The following is a 15,206-nucleotide window of genomic DNA, read 5'->3' on the forward strand; positions in this document are numbered from 1 at the left end:
CAGGGGAGACTCACCACAGCCTCAGAAGTGGAGATTTCAATCGCCCCATATGGGGCTGAGGCTCAGCGGGGGGAGCAACTTAGTGGAGGCCACACATCTGGGAAGTAGTGGGGCTAGGATTTGAACCCACTTTTCTCTGGCCCCTGGGGCTACCTCACACAGTCCCACATGCGGAACTCTGGGACTCTGGGCAAAGCTCTTGGCTTCAATGGACGTACATGCCTCCTAGGTCCATTGAAGATGAGCGACTTAGCACTTAGCACCTGCTAGAGCCCAGCACAGTGCCAGGCAAACAGCACATGCTTTTAATTGATTAATTGAAGACTGGGTGCGGTGGCTCACGCCTGTAATCCCAGCACTTTGGGAGGCCAAGGTGGGCGGATCACCTGAAGTCAGGAGATCGAGACCAGCCTGGCCAACATGGTGAAACTCTGTCTCTACTAAAAATACAAAAATTAGCAGGGTGTGGTGGTGGGCACCTGTAATCCCAGCTACTTGGGAGGCTGAGACAGGAGAATCGCTTGAACCCGGGAGGTTGCAGTGAGCTTAGATTGCACCATTGCACTCCAGCCTGGGCAACAAGAGCAAAACTCCGTCTTAAATAGAGAAAAAAAAAAAAGTTGATTGATTGAGACAGGGTCTTGCTCCATTGCCCAGACTGGAGTGCAATGACGTGAACATGGCTCACTACAGCCTTGACTTCCTGGGCTCAAGTGATCCCCCCACCTCAGCCTCCTCAGTAGCTGGGACTATAGGCATGCACAGCCATGCCTAGTTATTATTATTTTTTTTAATTTTGTAGAGACAGGGTCTCACTGTGTTGCCCAGCCTGGAAGTGCTTTTTACTGAGTCCATGGAGCGGAGTCTACACCACAGAAGGTGTGGCACCACTCACTGTCACCTCTTGGGGACAGAACTTGACAGTTTAGGAAGTGCTTTTTATTTTTTATTTAATTTTATTTATTTTTGAGATGGAGTCTTGCTCTGTCACCTGGGCTGGAGTGCAGTGCCACAATCTCAGCTCACTGCAACCTCTGTCTCCCAGGTTCAAGCGATTCGCCTGCCTCAGCCTCTCGAGTATCTGGGATTACAGGCGCCCACCACTATGCCTGGCTAGTTTTTGTATTTTTAATAGAGACAGGGTTTCACCATGTTGGCCAGGCTGGTTTCGAACTCCTGACCTCAGGTGATCCACCTGCCTCAGCCTCACAAAGTGTTGGGATTACAGGCGTGAGCCACTGCGCCCTGCAGGGAAGTGCTTTGTTTTTTTTTGTTTTGTTTTGTTTTTCTTTTTGTTTTTTGAGACAGAGTCTCATTCTGTCACCCAGGCTGGAGCGCAGTGGCGCGATCTCCACTCACTGCAAGCTCCACCTCCCAGGTTCACGCCATTCTCCTGCCTCAGCTTCCCAAGTAGCTGGGACTACAGGTGCCCGCCACCACGCCCAGCTAATTTTTTGTATTTTTTAGTAGAGATGGGGTTTCACCGTGTTTCCCAGGATGGTCTCTATCTCCTGACCTCGTGATCCGCCCGCCTCGGCCTCCCAAAGTGCTGGGATTGCAGGCGTGAGCCACCGCGCCCGGCCAGGGAAGTGCTTTTTAATGCCAATTCCCTTCCCTTCCTTCTACCCCTCTCATTTGGAGAGTATATGTCCTGCAGCCTTTTTCCTCCCGCACACATACTTTCTCCTCCCCTTCTCTGGCAGGACTGGGACGCTGTTGAGAGGCAGGAGGAGGCCCCCAGCTGGGACGAGCTCGCAGTGATGATCCCGAGGAGGCCTCGGGAGGGGCCGAGAGCTGACAGCTCCCAAAGGGCTCCGTCTCTCCTCACCAGGTCCCCTGTGGGAGGAGATGCTGCAGGCCAGAAAAAGGAGGGTGAGTCCTTCTGCCAGGTTGGTTCCCATGGTGATGGCCTGGGGCCCCCCAGATAGCCATCTCACTGGCCATTTGGGACTCTGGGCACGGCTTACTTTGGTGGCCTGAGTGTTAATAATAGTAACAGTTTGCATGTCATGATGGAGCAGCCACAATGAGTCATGCTACCCACTTTAATTATTATTATTATTATTTGGGATGGAGTCTTGCTCTGTTGCCCAGGCTAGAGTGCAGTGGTGTGATCTCGGCTCACTGCAACCTTTGCCTCCCCAGTTCAAGCGATTCTCCTGCCCCAGCCTCCCAAGTAGCTGAGATTACAGGCTCCCGCCACCATGCCCAGCTAATTTTTGTCTTTTTGGTAGACATGGGGTTTCACCATGTTGGCCCAGCTGGTCTCAAACTCCCAACCTTCAGTGATCTGCCCATCTTGGCCTCCTAAATTGCCGGGATTACAGGCGTGATTACAGGCACGCCTAGCCTGTTATTATTATTATTATTACTATTATTATTTTGAGATAGAGTCTCACACTGTTGCCCAGACTGGAGTGCAGTGGTGCCCTCTTGGCTCACTGCAACCTTCGCCTCCTGGGTTCAAGAGATTCTCCTGCCTCAGCCTCCTAAGTACCTGGGATTACAGGCACCCGCCACCACACGTGGCTAATTTGTGTATTTTTAGTAGAGACCGGGTTTCACCATGTTGGCTGGGCTTGTCTCAAATTCCTGGCTGGGGATTACAGGAGTGAGCCACTATGCCTGGCCTTAGCCAAGGAGTTTGGACTTCTTCTCTAAATAGTAGGGAGCCACCGAAGGTTTTTGAGGAGGAAAGTCATGTAATTAAACCTGTGCCTCAGGAAGTTCCCTAGATCAAAGATGCAAAGGATGAATTGGAGCAGGGAGGGGTTGAAGGATGAGAAACCAGTTAAGAGACTGTTGCAGGCACTGTAGCAATAACTGGTTCAGGCATGAATCACTGGCAGATGCAAAATCCCTAGGGTGATAATTTGTCAGCAAACAAGATAGTCATGGTTTCAAAGTATTGTGTCCAGAATTGGTGGGTTCTTGGTCTCACTGACTTCAAGAATGAAGCGGCAGACCCTCGCGATATTACAGTTCTTAAAGGTGGCGTGTCTGGAGTTTGTTCCTTCTGATGTTCGGATGTGTTTGGAGTTTCTTCCTTCTGGTGGGTTCGCGGTCTCGCTGGCTCAGGAGTGAAGCTGCAGACCTTCACCGTGAGTGTTACGGCTCTTAAGGAGACGCGTCCGCAGTTGTTCTTTCCTCCCTGTGGGTTCATGGTCTGGATGGCTTCAGGAGTGAAGCTGCAGACCTTCGTGGTGAGTGTTACAGCTCATAAAGGCAGTGTGGACCCAAAGAGTGAGCAGCAGCAAGATTTATTGCAAAGAGCAAAAGAACAAAGCTTCCACAGCATGGAAGAGGACCCGAGCGGGTTGCCGGAGCTGGCTGGGGCAGCCTGCTTTTATTCTCTTGTCTGGCCCCACCCACATCCTGCTGATTGGTCCATTTTACAGAGAGCCGAGTGGTCTGTTTTGACAGGGCGCTGATTGGTGCATTTACAATCCCTGAGCTTGACACAAAGGTTCTCCACATCCCCACTAGATTAGCTAGATACAGTGTCCACACAAAAGTTCTCCAAGTCCCCAACAGAGTAGCTAGATACAGAGTGTGGATTGGTGCATTCACAAACCCTGAGCTAGACACAGGGTGCTGATTGGTGTGTTTACAAACCTTGAGCTAGAGACAGAGTGCTGATTGGTGTATTTACAATCCCTTAGCTAGACGTAAAGGTTCTCCAAGTTCCCACTACACTCAGGAGCCCAGCTAGCTTCACCCAGTGGATCTCGCTCTGGGGCTGCAGGTGGAGCTGCCTGCCAGTCCCGTGCCATGCGCCCACACTCCTCAGCCCTTGGGTGGTTGATGGGACTGGGCACTGTGGAGCAGGGGCGGCGCTCGTCGGGGAGGCTCGGGCTGCACAGGAGCCCACGGAGGCAGGGGGAGGCTCAGGCATGGCGGGCTGCAGGTCCCGAGCCCTGCCCGGTGGGAAGGAAGCTAAGGCCTGGCGAGAAATCCAGCGCAGCGCCGGTGGGCGGGCACTGCTGGGGGACCCAGCACACCCTCCACAGCCGCTGGCCCAGGTGCTAAGCCCCTCATTGCCCGGGGCCGGCAGGGCCAGCCGGCCGCTCCGAGTGCGGGGCCCACCAAGCCCACGCCCACCCGGAACTCCAGCTGGCCCACAAGTGCCGCGCGCAGCCTCGGTTCCCGCTCGCGCCTCTCCCTCCACACCTCCGTGCAAGCTGAGGGAGCCAGCTCCGGCCTCGGCCAGCCCAGGAAGGGGCTCCCACAGTGCAGCGGCGGGCTGAAGGGCTCCTCAAGTGCCGCCAAAGTGGGAGCCCAGGCAGAGGAGGCGCCGAGAGCGAGCGAGGGCTGTGAGGGCTGCCAGCATGCTGTCACCTGTCAGTATCACCCCTCAGATTCTGCATCGATTACTGAAAGAAAGGCACCCTTAGGCTGGGGAGAGCGGGAAGATACCACCTTCACCAAGAGGCTGCTCAGCATCCCCGGAGTGGGGCAAACCAACATAATATGCCCCCTGATAAGATGCATGGGGTCGGGGGAGGGGATGCTGGGGTGGGCACAGAATCCCTTCCCTTCTAAATCGTCCTGCTGAAAATGCATTGCCTACACCTAACCCCAGTGAAACATCAGACAAACCCGAATTGAAAGACATTCTGCAAAATGACTGGGCTCCTCATAGGACAAAAAGCGGCTAGGGGACTCTTCTTGATTAAAAGAGACTAACAGGATGAGGACGTGGAATGCCATGTGTGAGCCCATTGGGATCTGGGACAGGAGGACACAGAGCTGTGACAGGCATTACTGGGACAACTGGGGCTTGCTTTTTTTTTTTTTTTTTTTTTTTTTTTTTTGAGATGGAGTCTTGCTCTGTTCCCCAGGCTGGAGTGCAGTGGCGCGATCTCAGCTCATTGCAACCTCCACCTCCTGGGTTCAAGCGATTCTCCTGCCTCAGCCTCCTGAGTAGCTGGGACTATAGGTGCCTGCCACCACGCCCAGCTGACTTTTTGTATTTCTAGTAGAGACAGGGTTTCACCATGTTGAGCCTGATGGGATCCGGGACACGCCTATAGTCCCAGTTACTCAGGATGCTGAGGCAGGAGGATCGCTTGAACTTGGGAGGTGGAGGTTGCAGTGAGCTGAGATCACCCCACTGCACTCCCGCCTGGGCAACAGAATAAGACTCCATCTCAAATAAATAAATAAATAAATAAGGGCCATGGTTGTGGGGTGAGGAGGGGACAGAGAAGGACAGAGGTTTAGGAGGCAGACTTGATGGTACTTTGGACAGGAGGATACACAGTCACAGCTCCTGGCCTGGGTGTCTGGGTAGATGGTGTGCCCTTTGCTGAGAGCAGGTGGCTGGGGAGCGGATGGGCCCAGCGCTGGCTGTGCTGTGTGGGATTTGCGAGCCCTGAGGAAGAGGTTTTGAGGCTTCAGATGCTCAGGGAAGCAGGGGATGGAGATGTGGCATCTTCAACTGAGGGGCAATGTTCACTCAGGCACACAGCAGACGTTTACTTACTGCCCACAAGTCAATCATGGCTGAATAGATGAGGCAGCAATGAGAACAGCAGCAGCATTACAGCAGTGACCTGTTTTTTTGATGTTCCAGGCCTTGTGCTAAATAAATGTCTTGCACAGAATCACTCTGGGCTCCCCGATCCCTCACTCCTGGTCTGCCTCCTTCCTCACCGGCCACTCCACCTCGCTCTCCTTTGCTGAGGCCGCCTCCTCTGCTTCACTTTTAAATATCTGATGCCCCAGATCCCAGTCCTGGGCCCCTTCTGTCTTCTCCCTGCACACTTAGCTGCTTGGCTTTCGGTACTGTCTGGGAAAAACCATGACTCCGGAGTCCACATCTCTGGCCTTGATTTCTCCCCTGAACCTGCCAATTTATACAACCCAGCCCTCTACTGCGTTAATCACACCTCAGGCCCCACACTGCACTCACTGTTTCACTCATTCCCCCCCGCCTTTTTTTTTTTTTTTTTTTTTTGAGACAGAGTTTCACTCTTGTTGCCCAGGCTGCAGTACAATGGCGCAGTCTCAGCTCACTGCAACCTCCACCTCCCAGGTTGAAGCCATTCTCCTGCCTCAGGCTCCCAAGTAGCTGGGATTACAGGCATGCACCACCACGCCTGGCTAATTTTGTATTTTTAGTAGAGACGGGGTTTCTCCATGTTGGTCAGGCTGGTCTCGAACTCCCGACCTCAGGTGATCCGCTGATCCGCCTGCCTCGGCTTCCCAGAGTGCTGGGATTACAGGCGTGAGTGACCGTGCCCGGCCCACTGCTACAATACTATTAACTAAGCTACAGACTTGATGGGATTCACCAGTTTTTCTACTAATATCCTTTTTCTGTTCCTGGATCCATTCCAGGATCCCACATTGCCTTTAGTCCCTCTCCTCATCTCCTCCGTCTCCTCCAATCTGTGACAGGTTTCCCATCTCTTCCAGTTTCCCCTGAAGGCTGGGGGCACAGCGATCTGCTCACCTTTGACTTTAAAAAAAGTCTCCCTGGATGAACGATGACATTGGCCCCAGAGTGCCCAGGCTTGGGGGCTACTGCAACCATCCAGGAGAGAAATAGTGGTGGCTTGGAGTAGGAAGTGGGTGTAGATGAGAGAAACAGGTGAATATGGAATGTATTTATTTTATTTTTCGTAGAGATGGGGGCTCACTATGTTGCCCAGGCTGGTCTCCAACTCCTGGGCTCAAGCAATCCTCCTGCCTCAGCCTCCCGAAATGTTGGAATTACAGGTGTGAGCCACTACCAGGCATGAAACGTATTTTAGAATGCCATGGGACATCAGCCACCAGCAATTTTTTTTGTTTTTTGTTTTCTGAGACAGAGTCTCGCTCTGTCACCCAGGCTGGAGTGCAGTGGCCAGATCTCAGCTCACTGCAACCTCCACCTCCCGGGTTCAAGCAATTCTCCAGCCTCTGCCTCCCGAGTAGCTCGGATTACAGGCTTGCACTACTGCATCGGGCTAATTTTTTTTTTTTTTTTGTATTTTTAGTAGAGATGGGGTTTCACCGTGTTAGCAGGGCTGGTATCGATCTCCTGACCTTGTGATCCGCCCGCCTCGGCCTCCCAAAGTGCTGGGATTACAGGCATCAGCCACTGCTCCCGGCTGCATCCAGCTAATTTTTGTATTTTTAGTAGAGACCGGTTTCACCATGTTGGCCAGGCTGGTCTCGAACTCCTGACCTCAGATGATCCACCCGCCTTGGCCTCCCAAAGTGTTAGCATTACAGGCGTGAGCCACCGTGCCTGGCAACCTTGCAAATTTTGAATTCCCTGCTAGGTGCTGGGAACTCAGACTTTCACCAACACCAGCCCAGAGAGGCTGGACGAGGCAGTGGCTGCAAAGGGAGAGGACAGGGGATCTTAAGAAGGCATGAAGGGAGGGGATCTGCATGAAGGCAACTGTGGCTACTTTTTTGTTTCGTTTTTTGTTTTAAGACAATGTCTTGCTCTGTTGCCCATGCTGGAGGGCAATGGCACAATCTTGGCTCACTGCAACCTCCACCTCCTGGGCTCAGGCAATCCTCCGGCCTCAGCCTCCTAGGTAGCTGGGACTACAGGCACGTACCACCAGGCCCTGCTAAGTTTTAAAAAACTTGTAGTAGAGACAGGGTCTCGCCATGTTGCCTAGGCTGGTCTGGAACTCCTGAGCTCAAGTGATCCTCCCACCTTGGCCTCTCAAAGTGCTGGGATTACAGGTGTAAGCCACCACACCCATAGTTGTGGCTCCTTTAAGATGAGGCCATGATACCCTTTACTCTTCACCTAAAGCAGTAGCCAAGGGACATGTATATAGGGGTGCTCAACACCTGCTTGGTGACCGAGGGATTGAGCGGGGTGGAGGGTGACACACCAAGGTCATGGCAACTCTGTCATGAGGCTAGGAGTTGCAAAGAGGGTCACTACTGAGGACAGTTACATTAATCCTTTAGGCCAGTGCTTCTGAAACTATAAGGTGTACAAATCACCAGACAGTTTTGTTAAATGCAGATCCAGAAGCAGTGCATCTGGGCTGGGACCTGAGATTCTGCATTTCTGGCAAACTCCCAGCTACCAGTTTATAAAAGGTAGTCCATCCCTGCACCTTTCCCATCCTCATGGCAGCCCTGGGAGAAGCCTCAGGGTAGGAACATTTGGATACAAAAAACAGGGGCTTTCTAGAGCTGTCGCACAGGAAACAGGCTCGTTAGAACCTGTCTCTACTAAAAACACAAAAATGAGCTGGGCATAGTGGCGCATGCCTGTAATCCCAGCTACTTGGGAGGCTGAGGCAGGAGAATCATTTGAACCCAGGGGCTTAGGTTGCAGTGAGCCGAGATCGCATCATTGCACTCTAGCCTGGGTGACAGAACGAGACTCTGTCTCAAAAAAAAAAAAAAAAAAGGTCGGGCACGGTGGCTCACACCTGTAATCCCAGCACTTTGGGAGGCCGAGGTGAGCGGATCACCTGAGGTCAGGAGTTCGAGACCAGCCTGGCCAACATGGTGAAACCCCGTCTCTACTAAAAATACAAAAATTAGCTGGGCATGGTGGCGCATGCCTGTAATCCCAGCTACTCGGGAGGCTGAGGCAGGAGAATGGCTTGAACCTGGGAGGCGGAGGTTGCCATGAGCCGAGATCACGCCACTGCACTCCAGCCTGGGCGACAGAGCGAGACTCTGACTCAAAAACAAAACAAAACAAGAAATGGGGGGAATTCCTTGGATTCTGATTGAAGGAAATAGAACTGGGAAGGGCAGACTGTCAGGTGGCTGCTGTTGGGCCCACCTCTCCCTCCGTGGGGTCACACAGGCCATTGTCAACACTTCTCTCCACAAATTTGCTTCTTCTCTGTCTTGTCCGTGGATCCCCAGACCCTGTGGCCTTCCAGTTCTTGAACTCATCTCTTGAGTGAGTCAGGGTCTCAATTTCAAATTCTTGACCTCAGCTTGAGAGAGGCATCCAAGCCCTTGTCTAATCAGCCTTGGTCAGAGAGGTGGAGTCACTTGGTACAGACAGTGAGACCTGTAAGAGGAGGGTGTGGGGTTTGCCCTAATCACTGGTCCTAAGGGACAAAGAAAGGTAGAATATGAGAGCTGCCTGGACCTCTCCCCTTACCTTGAGCCCCTCTCTTCTCTCTCCAGACACCGGCGGTGGGGGCCGGAGTGCAGGACAGCACTGGGCAAGGCTCCGGGGAGAAAGCGGGTTGTCCCTGGAGCGGAACCGGTCAACACTGACCCAGGCTTCCTCCATGACACCACACAGTGGACCTCGAAGCACCACGTCTCAGGCTTCTCCTGCCCAAAGGGACACTGCTCAGGCTGCCTCTACACGTGAAATCCCCAGAGCCTCCTCTCCCCATCGAATCACCCAAAGGGACACCTCCAGGGCCTCATCCACCCAAGAGGACACCCCCAGGGCCTCATCTACACAGTGGAACACCCCCGGAGCTTCCTCTCCCTCACGAAGCACCCAACTGGATAACCCCAGAACCTCTTCTACCCAGCAGGACAACCCCCAAACTTCTTTTCCTACTTGTACTCCCCAGCGGGAAAACCCCAGGACACCCTGTGTCCAGCAGGACGATCCCAGAGCCTCCTCTCCCAACAGAACCACTCAACGAGAGAATTCCAGAACATCCTGTGCCCAGCGGGACAATCCCAAAGCCTCCAGAACCTCCTCTCCCAATAGAGCCACACGAGACAACCCCAGAACATCCTGCGCCCAGCGGGACAATCCCAGAGCCTCCTCTCCCAATAGAGCTACACGAGACAACCCCACAACATCCTGTGCCCAGCGGGACAATCCCAGAGCCTCCAGAACCTCCTCTCCCAATAGAGCCACACGAGACAACCCCAGAACATCCTGCGCCCAGCGGGACAATCCCAGAGCCTCCTCTCCCAATAGAGCTACACGAGACAACCCCACAACATCCTGTGCCCAGCGGGACAATCCCAGAGCCTCCAGAACCTCCTCTCCCAATAGAGCCACACGAGATAACCCCAGAACATCCTGTGCCCAGCAGGACAATCCCAGAGCCTCCTCTCCCAACAGAACCACCCAACGAGACAGCCCCAGAACATCCTGTGCCCGACGGGACAATCCCAGAGCCTCCTCTCCTAACAGAACCATCCAACAAGAGAACCCCAGAACATCCTGTGCCCGACGGGACGATCCCAGAGCCTCCTCTCGCAACAGAACCATCCAGCGAGACAACCCCAGAACATCCTGTGCCCAGCGGGACAATCCCAGAGCCTCCTCTCCTAACAGAACCATCCAACAAGAGAACCTCAGAACATCCTGTACCCGACAGGACAATCCCAGGACCTCCTCTCCCAATAGAGCCACACGAGACAACCCCAGAACATCCTGTGCCCAGCGGGACAATCTCAGAGCCTCCTCTCCCATCAGAGCCACCCAACAGGACAACCCCAGAACTTGTATTCAACAGAACATCCCCAGATCATCTTCTACCCAACAAGACAACCCTAAAACCTCTTGTACCAAACGAGATAACCTCAGACCCACTTGTACACAGTGGGACCGCACACAGTCCTTTTCCTTTCAACGAGACAACCCTGGAACCTCCTCATCTCAATGCTGCACCCAAAAGGAGAAGCTGAGACCATCATCTCCCCACCGCTCCACTCAATGGAACAATCCCAGGAATTCATCTCCCTATCGTACTAACAAAGACATCCCCTGGGCCTCGTTTCCCCTCCGGCCAACTCAGAGTGATGGTCCCCGAACCTCTTCCCCATCTCGCTCCAAGCAAAGCGAGGTTCCCTGGGCATCCATCGCCCTCCGGCCAACCCAAGGTGACAGGCCTCAGACATCCTCTCCCAGCAGGCCAGCCCAGCATGACCCACCCCAGTCCTCCTTTGGCCCCACCCAGTACAACTTGCCATCCCGGGCCACCTCTTCCTCCCATAACCCAGGCCACCAGAGCACCTCCCGAACTTCCTCACCTGTGTACCCCGCTGCCTATGGGGCTCCCCTGACCTCTCCTGAGCCCTCCCAGCCTCCATGTGCTGTGTGCATTGGGCACCGGGATGCCCCTCGAGCCTCTTCGCCCCCTCGCTATTTGCAGCATGACCCCTTCCCCTTCTTCCCAGAGCCTCGCGCCCCTGAGAGTGAACCGCCCCACCATGAGCCTCCCTATATACCACCTGCTGTGTGCATTGGACACCGAGATGCCCCCCGGGCGTCCTCGCCCCCCCGCCACACCCAATTTGACCCCTTCCCCTTCCTCCCAGACACATCAGATGCCGAGCATCAGTGTCAGTCCCCCCAACACGAGCCCCTTCAGCTCCCTGCACCTGTGTGTATTGGGTACCGAGATGCACCCCGGGCCTCCTCCCCACCACGCCAGGCCCCAGAGCCTTCCCTCTTATTCCAGGACCTCCCCAGGGCCAGCACAGAGAGCCTTGTCCCTTCCATGGACTCTCTGCACGAGTGCCCCCACATCCCCACTCCTGTGTGCATTGGGCACCGGGATGCACCCTCCTTTTCATCCCCACCACGCCAGGCTCCTGAGCCATCCCTCTTCTTCCAGGATCCCCCTGGAACTAGTATGGAGAGCCTGGCCCCCTCCACTGACTCTCTGCATGGCTCCCCAGTGCTGATCCCCCAAGTGTGCATTGGGCACCGGGATGCACCCCGAGCCTCCTCCCCACCCCGCCACCCACCCAGTGACCTAGCGTTCCTGGCACCCTCACCTTCAGCGGGCAGCTCTGGGGGCTCCCGGGGCTCAGCGCCTCCTGGGGAGACCAGGCACAACTTGGAGCGGGATGAGTACACTGTGCTGGCCGACCTGCCCCCACCCAGGAGGCTGGCCCAGAGACAGCCAGGGCCCCAGGCGCAGTGCAGCAGCGGGGGCCGCACCCGCAGCCCTGGCCGCGCAGAGGTGGAGCGCCTCTTCGGGCAAGAGCGCAGGTGAGCCCGGGGGTGGGGTCAGCCAGGTGGGCTGGGGAGGAGGCTCGGCAGCAGGACAGGTGAAGGCTTAAGGTGCCAAAAGAAAGTGTTCAAATCCCCCTGGCTTGCCATTTACCGGCTGTGTGACCTTGGGCAAATCACTCCATTTCTCTGTTTCTGCATATTGGGAGTTTTCTGTTTTGTGTGTGTGTGTGTGGTTAAGTGATGTCATGCACAGCCCAGTGGTTAACAGCAAAGACTGCAGTCAGGAGGGCTGAGTCCAAATCCTGGGTCACAGCCACATGTCAACTCGTATGACCTGATATAGTGAGTTAACCTACCTGAGCCTCAGTTTCCTCATCTCTAATGGAGGGGAACATGAGCACATTCATTCAAATGAGGGTGAACTTGATATAGTGAGTTAACCTACCTGAGCCTCAGTTTCCTCATCTGTAATGGAGGGGAACATGAGCACATTCATTCAAATAAGGGTGAACTGTCTTTTTATTTTTTCTTTTTTGTTTTTTTTTTGAGGTGGAGTTTTGCTCTTGTTGCCCAGGCTGGAGTGCAATGGTGCAATCTCGGCTCACTGCAACCTCCACCTCCTGGGTTCAAGCGATTCTCCTGCCTCAGCCTCCCGAGTAGCTGGGATTACAGGCACGTGACACCACACCCAGCTAATTTTTTTGTATTTTTAGTAGAGACGGGATTTCGCCATACTGGCCAGGCTGGTCTCAAACTCCTGACCTCAAGTGATCCACCCTCCTCGGCCTCGCAAAGTGCTAGGATTACAGGAGTGAGCCACCGTGCCCGGCCAAAATGAGAGTGAACTCTCAAACCCTTTGATCCAGACTCATGGGTTCTTTTTTTTTTTTTCTTCCGTGCATGAGGGAGAAGAAGAAAGTACCAATGATTTTTTCCTGCCTTGGCAAAGAAAACTCATGGGTCCCTATGCATTTCAGAAAACAGTTATGTAATTTAAAATGTATGGCCGGGGCCGGGCACGGTGGCTCATGCCTGTAATCCCAGCACTTGGGGAGGCCGAGGCGGGCGGATCACAAGGTCAGGAGATGGACAGCAGCCTGGCTAACACGGTGAAACCCCGTCTCTACTAAAAATACAAAAAATTAGCTGGGCATGGTGGCGGGCACCTGTAGTCCCAGCAACTCGGGAGGCTGAGGCAGGAGAATTGCTTGAACTCTGGAGGCGGAGCTTGCAGTGAGCCGAGATCGTACCACTGCACTCCAACCTGGGTGACAGAGTGAGACTCCGTCTAAAAATAAAAATGTATGGCCAGAGCTACCTATTTTAAGAAAGAAAGCTCACAGAATTATGGATTTTTAGCAGTCAAACATCCTGGGACACCTGAAGTCCAGGTGTCTTTTGAGTCTCCTTGGTCAGCAGCACTGGCCCCCTGGAAGGGGAGCATTTCCTCCTGATGTGGCTGAGGTTTCTCTCCCCAGAAGTTCCAGCCCTCGAGTTTTCCAGAATCAGAGCTAGAATTCCATTAGTTAGGGTCAAGAGAACAACAGCAACAAAAAGCAGTCTGGAAGTCTCAAAACTTTCCGTGTATATAATTCAACGAATTTTTAGTATATTTACCAAGTTGTCCAACCATTGCCACAATCTAACTTTAGAACATTTTCATCACCCTAAAGGGTATGGCATATTTTGTATCTAAAATTCCTCTTTGCTGCTCCTTGGGAAAGTTTTCTCCTGGATTTGAATCTGCATGAGAAACCTTATCAGTCTTGGCTGGGTGCAGTGGCTCCCTCCTGTAATCCCAGCACTGGAGCTTGCAGTGAGCTGAGATCATGCCACTGCACTCCAGCCTGGGTGACAGAGCGAGACTCCGTCTCAAAAAAAAAAAAAAAATTAGCCGGGCATAGTGGCACATGCCTGTAGTCCCAGCTACTCAGGAGGCTGAGGCAGCAGTATTGCCTGAATTTGGGAGGTGGAGTTTGCAGTGAGCTGAGATTGCGTCATTGCACTCCAGCCTGGGCAAGAAGAGTGAAACTCCATCTCAAAAAAAGAAAAAAAAAGAAACTTTATCTCTTGTTCTTCAAATTTCCTTTTCCAGTAAGCTTGATCATTTAATATCCAGATGACAACCGTGTGGTCTCCAGCATTAGTATAATTCTTTCTTTGGCCTTAAAAACAAAAACCCAGAGCAGTTTTAGGTTTACAGCAAAATTGAGCAGAAAGTGCAGAGTTCCATGCACAGCCTCTCCCACTACCAATATCCTGTACTAGACAGGTAGGCTTGTTTCCAGCTCCTGGCCTCAAGGGATCCTCCTTTCTTGGCCTCTCAAAGTGCTGGTGAGCCACTGTACTGGGCAGTAGGGTGATACATTTGTTACAATCCATGAACCCACACTATGAAATCACCCAAAGTTTATGGTTCACTCTTGGTGATGTACAGCCTATAGGCTTGAATGAATGTATGACAAGTATCCACCATTGTAACATCATGGAATAGTTTCACCCTGAAAGTCTTCAGTGTCTTTAACTTTTTTTTTGTTTGTTTGGAGACGGAGTCTCTCTCTGTCGCCCAGGCTGGAGTGCAGTAGCGCAATCTTGGCTCACTGCAACCTCTGCCTTCTGGGTTCAAGCAGTTCTCCTGCCTCAGCCTCCCGAGGAGCTGGGACTACAGGAGCACGCCGCCACATCCAGCTAATTTTTTTGTATTTTTAGTAGCGACAGGGTTTCACCCTGTTGCCCAGGCTGGTCTTGAACTCCTGAGCTCAGGCAATCTGCCCACCTCGGCCTCCCAAAGTGCTGGGATTATAGGCGTGAGCCACCGTGTCTGGCCTGACCTTTTTTTTTTGAAACAGGGTCTTGCTTTGTCACCCAGCAGGAGTGCAGTGGCGTGATCATGGCTCACTGCGGCCTCAAACTGCCAGGCTCAAGCGATTCTCTCACCTCAGCCTCCTCAGTAGCTGGGACTACAGGCATGTACCACTATACCCAGCTAATTTTTCTACTTTTTGTAGAGATGGAGTCTCACTTTGTTGCCCAGGTTGGTCTCAAACTCCTGGCCTCAAGCAATGCTCCCACCTTGGCCTCCCAAAGTGTCTTTGACCTTTTTATGATTACTATTTCTTGTCTAATGTCAATTTTCCTAACTTTGTCTTAACTAATAACTCAGCAGGGACATTAAGGTCTTTAAGCCAAAGTTAATTAATTTTCTGTCCTTTTTTCCAGGATAATTTCAGAGAAATAAGGTGTTTATATTAATAATAGAAATGAGAAATATGTTTACACTTTTATTAACCATTTGTTTTTACACGATCACTCCTATACATTTAATTCTACTCTCTTT

At 52.8% G+C, this 15,206-nt stretch overlaps 1 protein-coding gene across 6 annotated transcripts in view; it reads left to right on the forward strand.

The window, feature by feature from the left end:
• Positions 1-15,206, forward strand: part of TRIOBP (TRIO and F-actin binding protein) — a 76,300-nt gene that overhangs the window by 16,378 nt on the left and 44,716 nt on the right. For all 6 annotated transcript variants that reach the window (XR_010156016.1, XM_054675782.2, XM_016939145.4 and 3 more), the window contains exons 5-6: positions 1,704-1,872; positions 9,115-11,905. Coding sequence is in view for 5 of the 6 variants with exons in the window: in XM_054675782.2 (XP_054531757.1) it covers positions 1,704-1,872; positions 9,115-11,905 (2,960 nt within the window). In the remaining variant the exon portion in view is untranslated. The remainder of the gene's footprint in view (positions 1-1,703; positions 1,873-9,114; positions 11,906-15,206) is intronic.

This window comes from Pan troglodytes, chromosome 23, assembly GCF_028858775.2.
Source record: "Pan troglodytes isolate AG18354 chromosome 23, NHGRI_mPanTro3-v2.0_pri, whole genome shotgun sequence".
In the NCBI taxonomy this organism is placed as follows: Eukaryota; Metazoa; Chordata; class Mammalia; order Primates; family Hominidae; genus Pan; species Pan troglodytes.